Source organism: Haliotis rubra, unplaced genomic scaffold (assembly GCF_003918875.1).
Source record: "Haliotis rubra isolate DU_JTF1 unplaced genomic scaffold, ASM391887v1 Scf1233, whole genome shotgun sequence".
NCBI lineage: Eukaryota > Metazoa > Mollusca > Gastropoda > Lepetellida > Haliotidae > Haliotis > Haliotis rubra.
The window spans coordinates 105015-121654 of record NW_025765152.1 but is presented as its reverse complement, the minus strand read 5'-3'; the positions used below and the strand labels follow the sequence as shown (position 1 = coordinate 121654).

The 16640-nt window shown below is 39.9% G+C and overlaps 1 protein-coding gene across 1 annotated transcript; it reads left to right on the top strand.

Annotated features, from left to right (window-relative positions):
* The first annotated feature begins 6241 nt into the window (after window positions 1-6241).
* Window positions 6242-12632, top strand: LOC124266151. The gene is made up of 4 exons (XM_046700959.1): window positions 6242-6385; window positions 8397-8503; window positions 10355-10678; window positions 11544-12632. The coding sequence occupies exons 1-4, from the start codon at window positions 6325-6327 to the stop codon at window positions 12153-12155; spliced, it is 1104 nt and encodes a 367-aa protein (XP_046556915.1). The 5' UTR covers window positions 6242-6324; the 3' UTR covers window positions 12156-12632.
* The last annotated feature ends 4008 nt before the right edge of the window (window positions 12633-16640 follow it).

Below are 16640 nucleotides of genomic sequence, written 5' to 3'. Positions count from 1 at the left end.
TAAGCCCTGGTTTACTATCCAGCCCCCCTACTATATAACATGTTATATACTTTATCGATTTTCTGACCCTACTATAGTAGGGGGCTGGATAGTAAACCAGGGCTTAGTTTATCGGTTTTCTGACCCGCAGTGGGGGCCTGTGGCACTGACGCCCGTCCAACGTTGGTACTCATTAAATAATGTACATGTAGCTAACATTTGTATAGACTGTTATGGGTTAACCAGAAAACAAATATCAACCATATTTTAACAGGGACGCTCATCTTGATCTTCGAGATTCCGAGACGTGGCCAGTTCTGCACCCGATCCCAGGAAAATTAATTACGTCATATATGGACCAATCTATACAAACATAAGGGGACCCGAACAATGAAACCCGCGTGTTTTCTCTTAGATTGTTGACTGATAGATGACTTCTTAGTAAAGAATTGATTTTATCTAGACCTGCATCTGTTCTCTTCATTTCATGCAACAAACTGAATGAAACTGACATTAGATCTTTCATTCACATTCGTCCAAACCAAAGTCCTTTAGCAAACCATCCATCATACTATCACAATCGACCCTTCCTGAAAAAGACTCAATAACGAAAGTACAGGACCGAAAGTAGACTTCCTGGAATAATTGCCTACGTGGATAGAGACACGATTTCTTCGAATACGAAAAACGTAGCATTATTGTTGCATGCACTGACCACAGGCCCCCCACTGCGGGTCAGAAAATCGATAAACTAAGCCCTGGTTTGCTATCCAGCCCCCTACTAGAAAATCGATAAACTAAGCCCTGGTTTACTATCCAGCCCCCCTACTATATAACATGTTATATACTTTATCGATTTTCTGACCCTATATAGTAGGGGGGCTGGATAGTAAACCAGGGCTTAGTTTATCGATTTTCTGACCCGCAGTGGGGGCCTGTGGCACTGACGCCCGTCCAACGTTGGTACTCATTAAATAATGTACATGTAGCTAACATTTGTATAGACTGTTATGGGTTAACCAGAAAACAAATATCAACCATATTTTAACAGGGACGCTCATCTTGATCTTCGAGATTCCGAGACGTGGCCAGTTCTGCACCCGATCCCAGGAAAATTAATTACGTCATATATGGACCAATCTATACAAACATAAGGGGACCCGAACAATGAAACCCGCGGTTTTTTTTTTAGATTGTTGACTGATAGATGACTTATTAGTAAAGAATTGATTTTATCTAGACCTGCATCTGTTCTCTTCATTTCATGCAACAAATTGAACGAAACCGACATTAGATCTTTCATTCACATTCGTCCAAACCAAAGTCCTTTAGCAAACCGTCCACCATACTATCACAATCGACCCTTCCTGAAAAAAGACTCAATAACGAAAGTACAGGACCGAAAGTAGACTTCCTGGAATAATTGCCTACGTGGATAGAGACACGATTTCTTCGAATACGAAAACGTAGCATTACTGTTGCATGCACTGACCACAGGCCCCCACTGCGGATGAGAAAATCGATAAACTAAGCCCTGGTTTACTATCCAGCCCCCCTACTAGAAAATCGATAAACTAAGCCCTGGTTTACTATCCAGCCCCCCTACTATATAACATGTTATATACTTTATCGATTTTCTGACCCTATATAGTAGGGGGCTGGATAGTAAACCAGGGCTTAATTATCGATTTTCTGACCTCCAGTGGGGGCCTGTATTTGCACTGACGCCCGTCAACGTTGGTACTCATTAAATAATGTACATGTAGCTAACATTTGTAAAGACTGTTATGGGTTAACCAGAAAACAAATATCAACCATATTTTAACAGGGACGCTCATCTTGATCTTCGAGATTCCGAGACGTGGCCAGTTCTGCACCCGATCCCAGGAAAATTAATTACGTCATATATGGACCAATCTATACAAACATAAGGGGACCCGAACAATGACACCCGCGTTGTTTTTTTTTTAGATTGTTGACTGATAGATGACTTCTTAGTAAAGAATTGATTTTATCTAGACCTGCATCTGTTCTCTTCATTTCATGCAACAAATTGAACGAAACCGACATTAGATCTTTCATTCACATTCGTGCAAACCAAAGTCCTTTAGCAAACCGTCCACCATACTATCACAATCGACCCTTCCTGAAAAAGACTCAATAACGAAAGTACAGGACCGAAAGTAGACTTCCTGGAATAATTGCCTACGTGGATAGAGACACGATTTCTTCGAATACGAAAACGTAGCATTATTGTTGCATGCACTGACCACAGGCCCCCACTGCGGGTCAGAAAATCGATAAACTAAGCCCTGGTTTACTATCCAGCCCCCCTACTAGAAAATCGATAAACTAAGCCCTGGTTTACTATCCAGCCCCCCTACTATATAACATGTTATATACTTTATCGATTTTCTGACCCTATATAGTAGGGGGCTGGATAGTAAACTCAAGGCTTAGTTTATCGATTTTCCTGACCCGCAATGGGGGCCTGTGGCACTGACGCCCGTCCAACGTTGGTACTCATTAAATAATGTACATGTAGCTAACATTTGTATAGACTGTTATGGGTTAACCAGAAAACAAATATCAACCATATTTTAACAGGGATGCTCGTCTTGATCTTCGAGATTCCGAGACGTGGCCAGTTCTGCACCCGATCCCACGAAAATTAATTACGTCATATATGGACCAATCTATACAAACATAAGGGGACCCGAACAATGACACCCGCGTTGTTTTTTTTAGATTGTTGACTGATAGATGACTTCTTAGTAAAGAATTGATTTTATCTAGACCTGCATCTGTTCTCTTCATTTCATGCAACAAATTGAACGAAACCGACATTAGATCTTTCATTCACATTCGTGCAAACCAAAGTCCTTTAGCAAACCGTCCACCATACTATCACAATCGACCCTTCCTGAAAAAAGACTCAATAACGAAAGTACAGGACCGAAAGTAGACTTCCTGGAATAATTGCCTACGTGGATAGAGACACGATTTCTTCGAATACGAAAACGTAGCATTACTGTTGCATGCACTGACCACAGGCCCCCACTGCGGACCAGAAAATCGATAAACTAAGCCCTGGTTTACTATCCAGCCCCCCTACTAGAAAATCGATAAACTAAGCCCTGGTTTATTATCCAGCCCCCTACTATATAACATGTTATATAGTAGGGGGCCTAAAGTAAACCAGGGCTTATTTATCGATTTTCTGACCCTATATAGTAGGGGGGCTGAATAGTAAACCAGGGCTTAGTTTATCGATTTTCTGACCCGCAGTGGGGGCCTGTGGCACTGACGCCCGTCCAACGTTGGTACTCATTAAATAATGTACATGTAGCTAACATTTGTATAGACTGTTATGGGTTAACCAGAAAACAAATATCAACCATATTTTAACAAATTTAACTGTCAGGGACGCTCACCTTATGATCTTCGAGATTCCGAAACGTGGACAGTTCTGCACCCGATCCCAGGAAAATAAATTACGTCATATATGAACCAATCTATACAAACATAAGGGGACCCGAACAATGAAACCCGCGTGTTTTCTCTTAGATTGTTGACTGATAGATGACTTCTAAGTAAAGAATTGATTTTACCTAGACCTGCATCTGTTCTCTTCATTTCATGCAACAAATTGAACGAAACCGACATTAGATCTTTCATTCACATTCGTGCAAACCAAAGTCCTTTAGCAAACCGTCCACCATACTATCACAATCGACCCTTCCTGAAAAAGACTCAATAACGAAAGTACAGGACCGAAAGTAGACTTCCTGGAATAATTGCCTACGTGGATAGAGACACGATTTCTTCGAATACGAAAACGTAGCATTATTGTTGCATGCACTGACCACAGGCCCCCACTGCGGGTCAGAAAATCGATAAACTAAGCCCTGGTTTACTATCCAGCCCCCCTACTAGAAAATCGATAAACTAAGCCCTGGTTTACTATCCAGCCCCCCTACTATATAACATGTTATATACTTTATCGATTTTCTGACCCTATAGTAGGGGGCTGGATAATAAACCAAGAATTAGTTTATCGATTTTCTGACCCGCAGTGGGAGCCTGTGGCACTGACGCCCGTCCAACGTTGGTACTCATTAAATAATGTACATGTAGCTAACATTTGTATAGACTGTTATGGGTTAACCAGAAAACAAATATCAACCATATTTTAACAGGGACGCTCATCTTGATCTTCGAGATTCCGAGACGTGGCCAGTTCAACACCCGATCCCAGGAAAATTAATTACGTCATATATGGACCAATCTATACAAACATAAGGGGACCCGAACAATGACACCCGCGGTTTTTTTTTTAGATTGTTGACTGATAGATGACTTCATAGTAAAGAATTGATTTTATCTAGACCTGCATCTGTTCTCTTCATTTCATGCAACAAACTGAATGAAACCGACATTAGATCTTTCATTTACATTCGTGCAAACCAAAGTCCTTTAGCAAACCGTCCACCATACTATCACAATCGACCCTTCCTGAAAAAGACTCAATAACGAAAGTACAGGACCGAAAGTAGACTTCCTGGAATAATTGCCTACGTGGATAGAGACACGATTTCTTCGAATACGAAAACGTAGCATTATTGTTGCATGCACTGACCACAGGCCCCCACTGCGGATCAGAAAATCGATAAACTAAGCCCTGGTTTACTATCCAGCCCCCCTACTTCAGAAAATCGATAAACTAAGCAATGGTTTACTATCCAGCCCCCCTACCAGAAAATCGATAAACTAAGCCCTGGTTTACTATCCAGCCCCCTACTATATAACATGCCCCCACAGGCCCCCACTGAGGGTCAGAAAATCGATAAACTAAGCCCTGGTTTACTATCCAGCCCCCCTACTATATAGGGTCAGAAAATCGATAAACTAAGCCCTGGTTTACTATCCAGCCCCTTCTATATAACATGTTTATCGATTTTCTGACCCTATATAATAGAAACTGAATAACTAAAACCAGAATTATTTATCGATTTTCTGACCCAATGAGAACCTGGCACTGACGCCCGTCCAACGTTGGTACTCATTAAATAATGTACATGTAGCTAACATTTGTATAGACTGTTATGGGTTAACCAGAAAACAAATATCAACCATATTTTAACAAATTTAACTGTCAGGGACGCTCACCTTATGATCTTCGAGATTCCGAGATGTGGACAGTTCTGCACCCGATCCCAGGAAAATAAATTACGTCATATATGGACCAATCTATACAAACATAAGGGGACCCGAACAATGAAACCCGCGTGTTTTCTCTTAGATTGTTGACTGATAGATGACTTCTTAGTAAAGAATTGATTTTATCTAGACCTGCATCTGTTCTCTTCATTTCATGCAACAAACTGAATGAAACTGACATTAGATCTTTCATTCACATTCGTCCAAACCAAAGTCCTTTAGCAAACCATCCATCATACTATCACAATCGACCCTTCCTGAAAAAGACTCAATAACGAAAGTACAGGACCGAAAGTAGACTTCCTGGAATAATTGCCTACGTGGATAGAGACACGATTTCTTCGAATACGAAAACGTAGCATTATTGTTGCATGCACTGACCACAGGCCCCCACTGCGGGTCAGAAAATCGATAAACTAAGCCCTGGTTTATTATCCAGCCCCCCTACTAGAAAATCGATAAACTAAGCCCTGGTTTACTATCCAGCCCCCTACTATATAACATGTTACATGTATATAGTTTATCGATTTTCTGACCCTATATAGTAGGGGGGCTGGATAGTGAACCAGGGCTTAGCTTATTGATTTTCTGACCCGCAGTGGGAGCCTGTGGCACTGACGCCCGTCCAACGTTGGTACTCATTAAATAATGTACATGTAGCTAACATTTGTATAGACTGTTATGGGTTAACCAGAAAAAAAATATCAACCATATTTTAACAAATTTAACTGTCAGGGACGCTCACCTTGATCTCCGAGATTCCGAGACGTGGACAGTTCTGCACCCGATCCCAGGAAAATAAATAACGTCATATATGGACCAATCTATACAAACATAAGGGGACCCGAACAATGAAACCCGCGTGTTTTCTCTTAGATTGTTGACTGATAGATGACTTCTTAGTAAAGAATTGATTTTACCTAGACCTGCATCTGTTCTCTTCATTTCATGCAACAAATTGAATGAAACCGACATTAGATCTTTCATTCACATTCGTGCAAACCAAAGTCCTTTAGCAAACCGTCCACCCTACTATCACAATCGACCCTTTCTGAAAAGACTCAATAACGAAAGTAGACGACCAAAAGTAGAGTTCCTGGAATAATTGGCTACGTGGAAAAAGGCATGATATTCTTCGAACACGAAGACGTAGCATTATTGTTGTCAGCCAGAAGCTTGTCAAACGGTAGGTTTTGAAGAGATAAAAAAATGAGGGCTGTGTGTGTGTGTGTGTGTGTGTGTGTGTGTGTGTGTGTGTGTGTGCGTGTGCGTGTGTGTGTGCGTGTGCGATATCACAATTGCCTCATTGATATCTCAATTAATGGTATAAATTACAGGTGTGTGTTAAGAGTAGAGAACTGAGTACTTATACTGCACTGTATTTAATTAATATCTTTTGTTGTTTATACTTGAATTTGTGCAAAGTAGGGTTTATATGTTAACATTTTGTAAATAAGTATATTCTTTTACAATTAATAATGTGGCCCTTAGGGGGTTCTGATTTGTACCTTCAAATGCAGAAACAATGGTTACAGTACATGTAATTTTTTGTAGACCTCATATATTTGCAAGCCAACTATAGTCACTCTAGTTTGAGATATTTCATTCACATACAATTTGTATAAATGCGTTTTCCAGGTATGATATTGCAAAATTAACCATGGCTGGAATCTACATATATCTGACTTTGAGTAGGAAGGTTTGTGTTGGAAGGATTTCATGAATGATTTTTAACTGGAGCCACTTCATAACTATACTTTTTGTACAGATGTTGTTTTCTTTTTCATATTAACACCTTCACCAATAGTTTATCTTTATGCTGGTGAAAAACATCTTCCAGTCCATTATGACTATATATTCCTGAGATGTTATATAGTCTCATAAGTTGATTTTGCTCACTTTTATCATACATACATTTAATGATTGAATATGCTGGAAAGGCATAGGATATGTAGGATAAATGTATTTGTCCTTTTAATCAACAATTCAGTAGTGGATGCCTAATTCACTGAAATGAGAACTGAACCTGCGCATCAGGTGAATGGCATGATTAAGGGTCAAGTAGTAGCCCAGAAATGTCATGTTGTACATATCAAAGAAGTTGTAATTCCATACCATACGTTGTTATGTTGCTATACATCATAAATAAACTTTGTCCTTACACCTACATTATACCAGCCTGTCACCATGTTACTATAGTACCATAAACATTGTGAAATTCTATTCTCACAACTTAAATAACAATTATTGAAATAAAATGATCATGTATTCTTCCAAATAAGAATTGGAAACACTCAGAATACATAAAATACAAGTTATTACTAATATGAAGGAGAACTATGCATCACATCATCTTTATTCATGTCTAAAATAGCTTTTTATAAAAGATCTTTCCAAACAGTATCCCATATCCAATATCCTGTGCTCTTGCATTAAGGGGCCATTCATAATTTATGGCTAGGTGGGGTATTGATTTTAAGGGGGGATCACCCATTTTGTTCTGCGGAGGTAGGGGGGTCAACAATTTTTAACACATGAACTGGGGCTGGGGGTTTTGTCAGCAATTATGTACTTAACAATTATGCTTAAAAATAGGGGTTGGGGGCATTGATTTTGTACATGAAATGTAGGGGGGTTCCTTACTTTGTACATAAATTTATTTTTTTTGGCAGGGGCAGTTACATTGTACATGCTTCTCCATAAAAAATCATCATCACCCACCACACACCCACCCCACACCCACCCATAAATTATAAACGGTCCTTAATGCATTATTTCGTATACTGAGGGCTTTCTAGTGTAAGGGAGATAACTCCAAAAGAGGATGCAATGGTTTAGTGATTCAAATGCTTGTGATGGACCTCAGTACGTGGCATTCAGAAACATCATGGCTTTATATTTCCCAAACTTATTATGTGCCGTAAACATTTTGTCATATTTAAACAGCTATAGATTTTAATTCAAAGACTTTGAATGTAAACCTATGTGACCTCTCAATTCAAAGAGGAACTTCATGGAATGAAAGTACTGTTAAATATTTGGCGTGATTCCAACTACACTGAATAATCAGAATTGTTCATCATCAAATTCTTATCTTAGAAATCAGCAATCTTTTTCAATCAGAAAGTGGACACAATATTCTCTATATATTGAGGAAGTGGTGATGTTTATAACTCAGAGGTTTTTCCATTTTTCAGCATTGACAATGAGGTGCTTTGGATGTAAGGAAAACAAGCTGTCCAATGAATTTCCTCAGTTTGACATAACTGAGAATTGCAAACATCCAAGATTTCACTGCATGAGGGTAAGATTGCCATAATTCAAAATATTCTGTGGAAAAAAAGCATGGGGTTGCAGGAATTGAAAGAAAATCAGTGGTCATCTTGACTTGTATATTTGAACAACTTTGTTAGGTCAGAGATGTGATATAAGGACCGAATGGTGCTGTTGATTTCCATACAATATGCCCAACACTTAATACTGGTAATTAACTGAAATGGTATTAACATAAAGGAAACATTCATGTGTGTAGCTGTTCTATATGAGACCAGCAAAAGTATAACCTAGTCATTATTGAGTGAGTTTAGTTTGATGCTGCACTCAGCAATATTCAAGCTATATGGCGGCAGCCTGTAAATAATCAAGTCTGGACCAGACAATCCAGTGATGAACAGCCTTAGCATCTACGCAATTAGGATATGAATGCATGTGTCAACCAAGTCAGTGACCACACGATCCCGTTAGTCGCCTCTTCTGCCAAGCATGGGTTACATAGGCGGATCCAGGAATTTTCAAAGAGGAGGGGGTTCAGGGTGTTCGAACCCCCTGAACCCCCTCTTCGCTCCACCAATGCAAACCATTCACTTCTATGTGGTCTTTAGTCATTTTCAAAAAGAGGGGGGCTGGGGTTCGAACCCCCTGAACACACACATGGTGAGGCAGCGAGGGACAAGTATTCTTAACAGGTTGTCCGTACTCCATGTGTACACCAGTCTCATCTTGTCTTCTGTCCTTTGTAGTTGTGGAGAATATATTTTCTTGTGCCGACAGGCTGCCTTGATTGTTATACCTTACAGTATCTGCTAGAAATAATCAGGAATTTAAGTAATGTATCAGTTTTTGACTACCAACCTACATATAAGGTATCAAAATTAATAGTTAATCCAAACAAGGATTTGGGATGGATATAGATGCACTGACAAAGCAGGGATAGACATGTATTTTAATCGAAGCGTGCCATAGCTCGCCAGACAGATAATGTAGACCCCTGTGTGCCTTTGTGAAAAACCTGTGCCCATACCTTTGATGATACAATTAAACTCAAAACATTATAACAATTATGTCATTTCAATTTATTGTTTAATAATCTGTACACAACATGTAGTTTGTAAACCTGTAACCTTGAGAGGTGGATTTCCTAATCTCCATCCTTTCTGCAAGAACAGCTCAGTTTCATTTGTCCTGAACCCATAAACTAACTCATAAACCATGTTATCATGCAAAACGGGATTTCCTGTTATGCACAATAACATTCAGAATGACCATGCACATTTGAAGCTGTGAGATAGAGAGTGCCACTGATAAACAGTTTGTTAGTGTGCAAAAAAAGATTTTGAATCATTTCAGTTGGTCGGATTCATTGCATTTTCTTTTCAATGAATCAATCATTTATTAAATTTTAGTCATGCTGCAAAGGCACATTGAAAATATTTTATCTCTGCCATTTCAATATTTATATTAAGCACAATTTGAACCCCTGCAAAGGGTAATACATCTGAAAGATGGTCATGAAGGTAATGAATGCAGTCTTTGACCGCTCTTTCTTTGGAATAATGTCTACAGAAATCTCTGTGCATCTATATACTAAGTTAAAATGTTTATTGGCATTGTCAGTATTTCAGGCATTTTGTGGTTAGGTGTGATTAGGATCTTTGTGGTTTTGAAACAAATTGATTAACATATAATGAAGAGTAGGTTATAGATGGTGAAAAGATAATTTAATTATGGTCTGTAATTAGGTCATTTTGGGCTTTAAAGTGAGTGAGTCTGGTTTTATGGAGCTTTATTCCAGCAATAGTGTAGCAGGGGACAGCAAAAATGGGCATCACAGCGATTTAAAGAAATAAGCAAAAATGTTTCTGTGTTATTTTTCCAGTGTGTGATTCGACAAGTGAAAGAGAAGAAGTGCTGTCCATTTGCAGAATGTGGAAAGCCTGTGACACCTGAAAGCAGAAATATTGCTATCATTCAGCGCACCTTAGATGAGATGTTCCGTGAGTACACTACAGAGTTCACTCCCTTGGTTATTCCCGAGGGTGTCGGTCAGGGTGTGGTGCGTGTGGCAGTACTGAATGGGGACTCAATGACAGTGAACTACAGGCCCTCCATGACAATACTGGAGCTGAAGCAGTCCATACAGAACAAGATGAAACATGAAGTTCAGAAACAGAAGCTGCTATACAATGATATAGAGATAAAGGTATGGTGCAATGATTGGACACGCTGACTTCATCTTTTGCTGAACATGTATCCTCACCTATTTTGTGAAGACAAGATATTGTGACTTTCACTACAGGACATTAATCGAACAGGAAAGTAAATGTGAATCATATAAATGTCTTATCTTTGGAACAGCAGAGTGATTATTTGGTTTAAAGGTTACTGCCAGTAGGGCTAGGATGTGTCCAAATTCTCTACCTGGGTAACCCACCCCCTATTACCATACCCGTAATGTTACTTCCCGACATCAAATTTGTAAGAAAGGACAATATATTCTTTAGCTCTGAGGCTAAAATTTTGAGTTTTTCAATATCTTAACCATGTATTATATTCAAAACAGGTGACTGCACAGTTATGTGTAAATCTTCAAAGACAATACAACCTTTTAATCATGAAAAATAACATATTACATTGTTGATATATTAGTCACATGATCTTAACTGGTCCGGGTATTGAGACAAGTACCCGGGTCCAACTCATTACCCACCCGTCTGATAAACCCGTCCCAGCCCTAACTGCCAGGTACATTATGGAACAGTATACTATATTATTCTTTATGCAGTGTACAGTCTGACTGCTTTGGGCCATGACCAGTGTTGTCAGCAACCCATGCTTGTCATAACAGGCAACTAACAGGATCGGGTGGTCAGGCTTGCTGACTTAGTTGACACATGCCATCATATCCAATTACGTGGATAATGATGTCAATCTCTTGATTGTCTGGTCCAGACTCGATTATTTACTGACGGCAACCATATAGCTGGAATAATGCTGAGTGCGGCATTAAACAACATGCAAAAACAAAAGCTTTGGGTCGGGTCAAGAGAGCTGTTTGTCTGTTGTAGGTGTATGGAGATGGTCAGAAACAGATGAAGCTGAGAGACTACAACATTCAACCTAACTCTACAGTCTACTTAGTTGTCCTGATGCTGGCCATTCCAGTAGGGTTTGATCATGTAGTTTTTGATCTCTACTGGGGATTTCCACTGTCTGGGGTAGATTTTCTTGATGCGTCCTGTCTCCTCTATAACGGAACACAGTTTCTTCATCTTTGTGACTGGCGTCATCTCAGTTGTGTCAGTGGTGCTGTGCAACATTCAGGAGACATAATGGACAGCATAAAGAATCAAGGTCACCATGTTATTAACGTTTATCTTAAAAAAATCCCGAGTGAAGTCACCCATTTATTTTTCACATTAAGTGCATGGGGTTCACCAAACATATCCAAATACCCAAACCCCAGCCTGAAGTTCTACGAAGCTGACAAACCAAATACAGATTTGTGTAAGACATCCTTCACTCACGCCAATCATAGCCAGGCTGTCATCATGTGTTCAATGTCAAGGTCAGGGGGCCGATGGGCAATCTATGAGTCAGGGAAACTCTCAGCTGGAAATACTAGAGTTTATGATCCCATCAAAGGTAGTATTCAAACTTTGATTTCACAGGGATATTGAAGTTGATCAGAGTGTTTTGTAAGGTAGGGTTCACTAAGCATTAGTTTGAAATAATGACATGCAAAACACAGCTCACACTATAACAATGTTTTGAGCACCAGATCTAATACTTCTCACTGTTTTACACTGTTTTTATCAATATTCCAGCAATGCTATGACAGGGACACCTGCCTCCCTACATTGTACAGGGCTGGGATGGGTAATTCAGGTTCAGGTTGGATGGGTATTAAGAAGGTCCCAGCTGTTCATTGAACCACATCAGGTGCTTTTAGTTATGTGATATGTGATGTGTTGTTAAATGACAATAGTTCACTACAATTCAATGGTTACATGACGTTGTTTCCGACTATGTACATGTTCCTTATGAGGTGTATATATTTTAATACAGATAAAACTTAAGTCAACTTTAACATATTTATATTTGGGATTACACTTTCGTAGTAAAGTACAGATTTTTGTACTTCTGTTTGGTTGAGTCCCATCCGGGATTCAAACCCACACACTCAGAGTCAGGCACCTATTTGCCAACACACAAGTCATCCGCCTAACCCGCTCAGCCACCACGGCTTCCACTTGATAGATTGTGGTCTTACATTTGCATTTTGTTCATTTATATGGATCTTTCTTTTGGACTGTAATTATTATCCCCTGCAACTCATTTTGCGGGACTGTGTATTATTTTGGCCTTCGTCTGTCCGTCCATCTGTGCAAAATCGTCTTTTCCAGAGCAGAACATAAAAAACGTTACATATTTCTTCACCAAACTTTGCATAGAGATAGGTCTGGTGGTGAACTGGTGCCTTTAAGTAATTTTGGATTTCTGAATAAATATATTTTGAGTTTCCATGGCAACAACTTTGACTTCGACTGAAATTGGTGGTAGTGCTCTTTTCCAGTGCAGAAATTAAAAACCGTTAAATGTTTCTTCACCAGACTTGTTACATAGATATGTCTGGTGATGAACTGGTGCCTTTTGGTAATTTTGGATTTCTGAAGTCAATACTCTAATTCCACTTTGTGTGTATTCAAGATCCTATTGACTTAAATCAACAGTACCACTCTATTTCTGTATCAGACAGTCAATTGTTGATACAAGCATGCTACTATATGAATAGTTTACATATGTATGTCTTTGTAGATCAATGTGAAGAACAATGTAACATTTGACATAGTCATAACTAGCTGATATATTCATGAAGATTATTTTACCATTGCGAGGGATATTGATGACTGTCTTCTTGTTATTTTTCTGTTCATATTATACTTTAGTTGGTATATACTTTATATAAAATATACTAGGCACTTAAGAAACTGTGCATACAAAAATTTAAAATCTAAATTTATCAAACCTGTGTAGACACATAAGGATTTAAACTCAGCGATTAGTGACATGTATCCAACATGCTTGCACGTGCCACGTTCCGTGACATCAGTGGGTTCGTCCTTGAGACGTGCAATACGTTGTTGCACGTGCATTCCGGGAAAGAGAAACAGAGCAAATGAATGCCGCACAATACAGTCACTTTGGAAAGTTCAACCCCTGCCCTTGCGATCGTTCACAAAATTAAACGGCTTTTGAAACGCATAGCATGCCAAGGCTCACGTCTGCACAACGTCGTGAGGCCATTGGGATGGTCCGTGGGGGAATGTCTCAACGACAAGTGGCTGCACATTTCCACTGCCACCGGAACACCATTTCTGCACTTGTGAGACGCTACCAGAACACAAATGACATCATCGATCGGCCACGTTCTGGACGTCCACGTGTAACAACGTCAAGACAGGACAGATGGATAAGGGTGACCCATCTTCGCCACAGGTTACAGACTGCAGTGATGACTGCCCGAACCATCCCAGGACCTCGCCGTATCCACCCCAACACAGTTCGACAACGTTTACGTCATCACGGGATCAGAACTCGACGTCCCGCCATCCGCAGACCCTTGTTTTGGTGGAGAAATGTTGTTTTTACAGATGAGTCCAGGTTTAACATTTCCCATAGTGATGGACGTCACCGTGCCTATAGACGCGTGGGAGAACGTTATGCACAGGCTACTGTCTTGGAGAGGAATCGCTTTGGTGGTGGTTCCGTGATGATTTGGGGTGGAATAACAGCACGCCAAAGAACTCCTTTGGTGATTGTTCAGGGCAACTTAACTGGTGTGTTCTACAGGGATCAGATTCTTCGACCTGTGGCAATTCCTTTTCTGCAACGTCATGGCCCTGGGTTAACATTCCAACAGAACAATGCCCGCCCTCATAAGGCAAGGTTTGCAATGGATTTCTTGCAACACCACAACGTTGACTTGCTGCCTTGGCCTGCAAATTCACCGGATCTCTCCCCGATAGAGCATGTTTGTTTTACGCCGTCTTCCTCATCCGCCAGATAACGTCCTTGACCTTGCAACAGAACTTGAGAGAATCTGGCGTGACATCCCACAAGCCTTCCTTGCACGTTTGATAGGCTCTATGCGTCGTCGATGCACTGCTGTTCTCCTTGCCGATGGTGGACATACCCGTTATTCAGCTTGTGACATCATAAATTATTTATTTCAGTAAAGATCGTAGAAAAAAATGTAACAGTTGTGCTTCTTGTTTAACATATGTTATATTTTGGCAAGATAGTCATTGTTTTGTAAAGAAATTAAATGTTTCATGTTGCTCTGTTGTATTGTCTTTGGGAGGTCAGTACTAAAGTGAAGATTTTGTGGTTTGTCATTCTCAGTGATGATAAGTACATGGGCGGATCCAGGAATTTTGAAACGAGGGGGTTCAAGGGGTTCGAACCCCCTGAAACCCTCATTGGCTCCGCCAACGCAAAAAAAAAATCTTCAATGTGATCTTAAGTCATTTTCAAAAGGGGGGGTTCCAACCCCCTGAACCCCCCCTCTGGATCCGCCAATGAAGTATGTTGTTTTACTCAAGAGGAGAGTATGTGAGTTATGTCATGTGATAATGTTATAATGCATCAGTTGTCATGTGTACTGTGCATACACCAATTCGTGACCGAAATAACATGAACACTGTATTATTTGTACATCAATCTACTCTGCTCAAATCACTTATTAGCAATCCAGTGTGTATCAACCTTGTCAATTGTATAAACATGTGTAATCACTATGCAGCTATGTATATATTCTCCTTGTTTCAACTCTTTGTTTCACTTGCTTGATAAGGGTGTTAGCACCTACACCGAAACTGGCACCCATTGCAATAAAGAAGTTGACTATCCATAGAACTTGGTTTTCCATCACCTATTCAACTTCTAAAATGCCTCTCAAAGAAACACTTTATAATGTTGGGCTGTTTTATTATGCTTCAGCAATGAATCCCTAGTCCCAAGTATAGGGAGAATAAATTCTTATAACACAACTCATAATGGGATTCTTGGATGCTGTAAAAACCGGATGGAATGGACTTTTGACTAAAGTTACTTTCTCAGATTTAAACAAATATCAACTCATTACATATTTACTAGTTAAATATACTGCAGTGACGGGAGTCTGTTTAAAAAAGTGATGCCCTACTTCATTTGACCCTAGTGAAGTATCATTGAGGTGGTTTCTCTTTTTGTGGCGTGCGTCACAAATCGTGTATGTATTTGAATACAATAAACAGAAGTATCTAAAAAATGGGCGTTGAGGGAATTTCTGGAGCATATATGAGTGGTACTGTAACCCTCTTGGACTACTTCCATATTGCATCCTCCCTTGACTTATATTATAGGAGAAAGATGAAGGGATGCGGTAGAGGGAGTATTGAAAACTACTAAAAATGGGGTGGGGTGTACTCTTCTGTATTGGACATGTATGCCTTGCCTATCCGCATGTTCAGAATGACTGGTCCTTAGTCAGGTGATACGTCCTCGAGACACTGTTGATACTGAGAATGACTTGAAGCCTGTCTGTATTCAAAGTATATATGTATGTCATAACCATTAATTTCATTTGAGATCCCTTGAAAAAATTAGATGTTCCTCTCAGGGATTGAAATGTTTGAAACACACAGACACACACACACACACAGAGACACACACACAGACACTCACACATACAGAGAGAGAGTTCCTACGCCTATGATGCAACAGCATCAGTTAGGACATTGATAATGCCAAGTAGAAAGGGTAGCCGGTGATGGAGAACTGACTTCAGGAAAATGTATGCTGCTTCGAACTGATGAGAAAGCCGTGCAGTGTGTATTGACGTCGTCGTGAACGTTTTGCGGCCAACTACGGGAGTTCAACAGATGATTAAGACCTTGATCTGTACAAGAAATACAAACCTGCGTTGCCATTAACGACCTAAAGGGATGAACCATGCTAACATAACATCTTCAACTGGACAATATTATACTAAGTTTCACAGCAGCATTTCAGCCATTTCTACAGAACCACAATGGTTACTGCAGTAGGGTCTTGCGTCCATCAAAATCGGCAGATATGAACCCGACAAACACCTATTGCACATGCACTACAGGCTGAGCGAG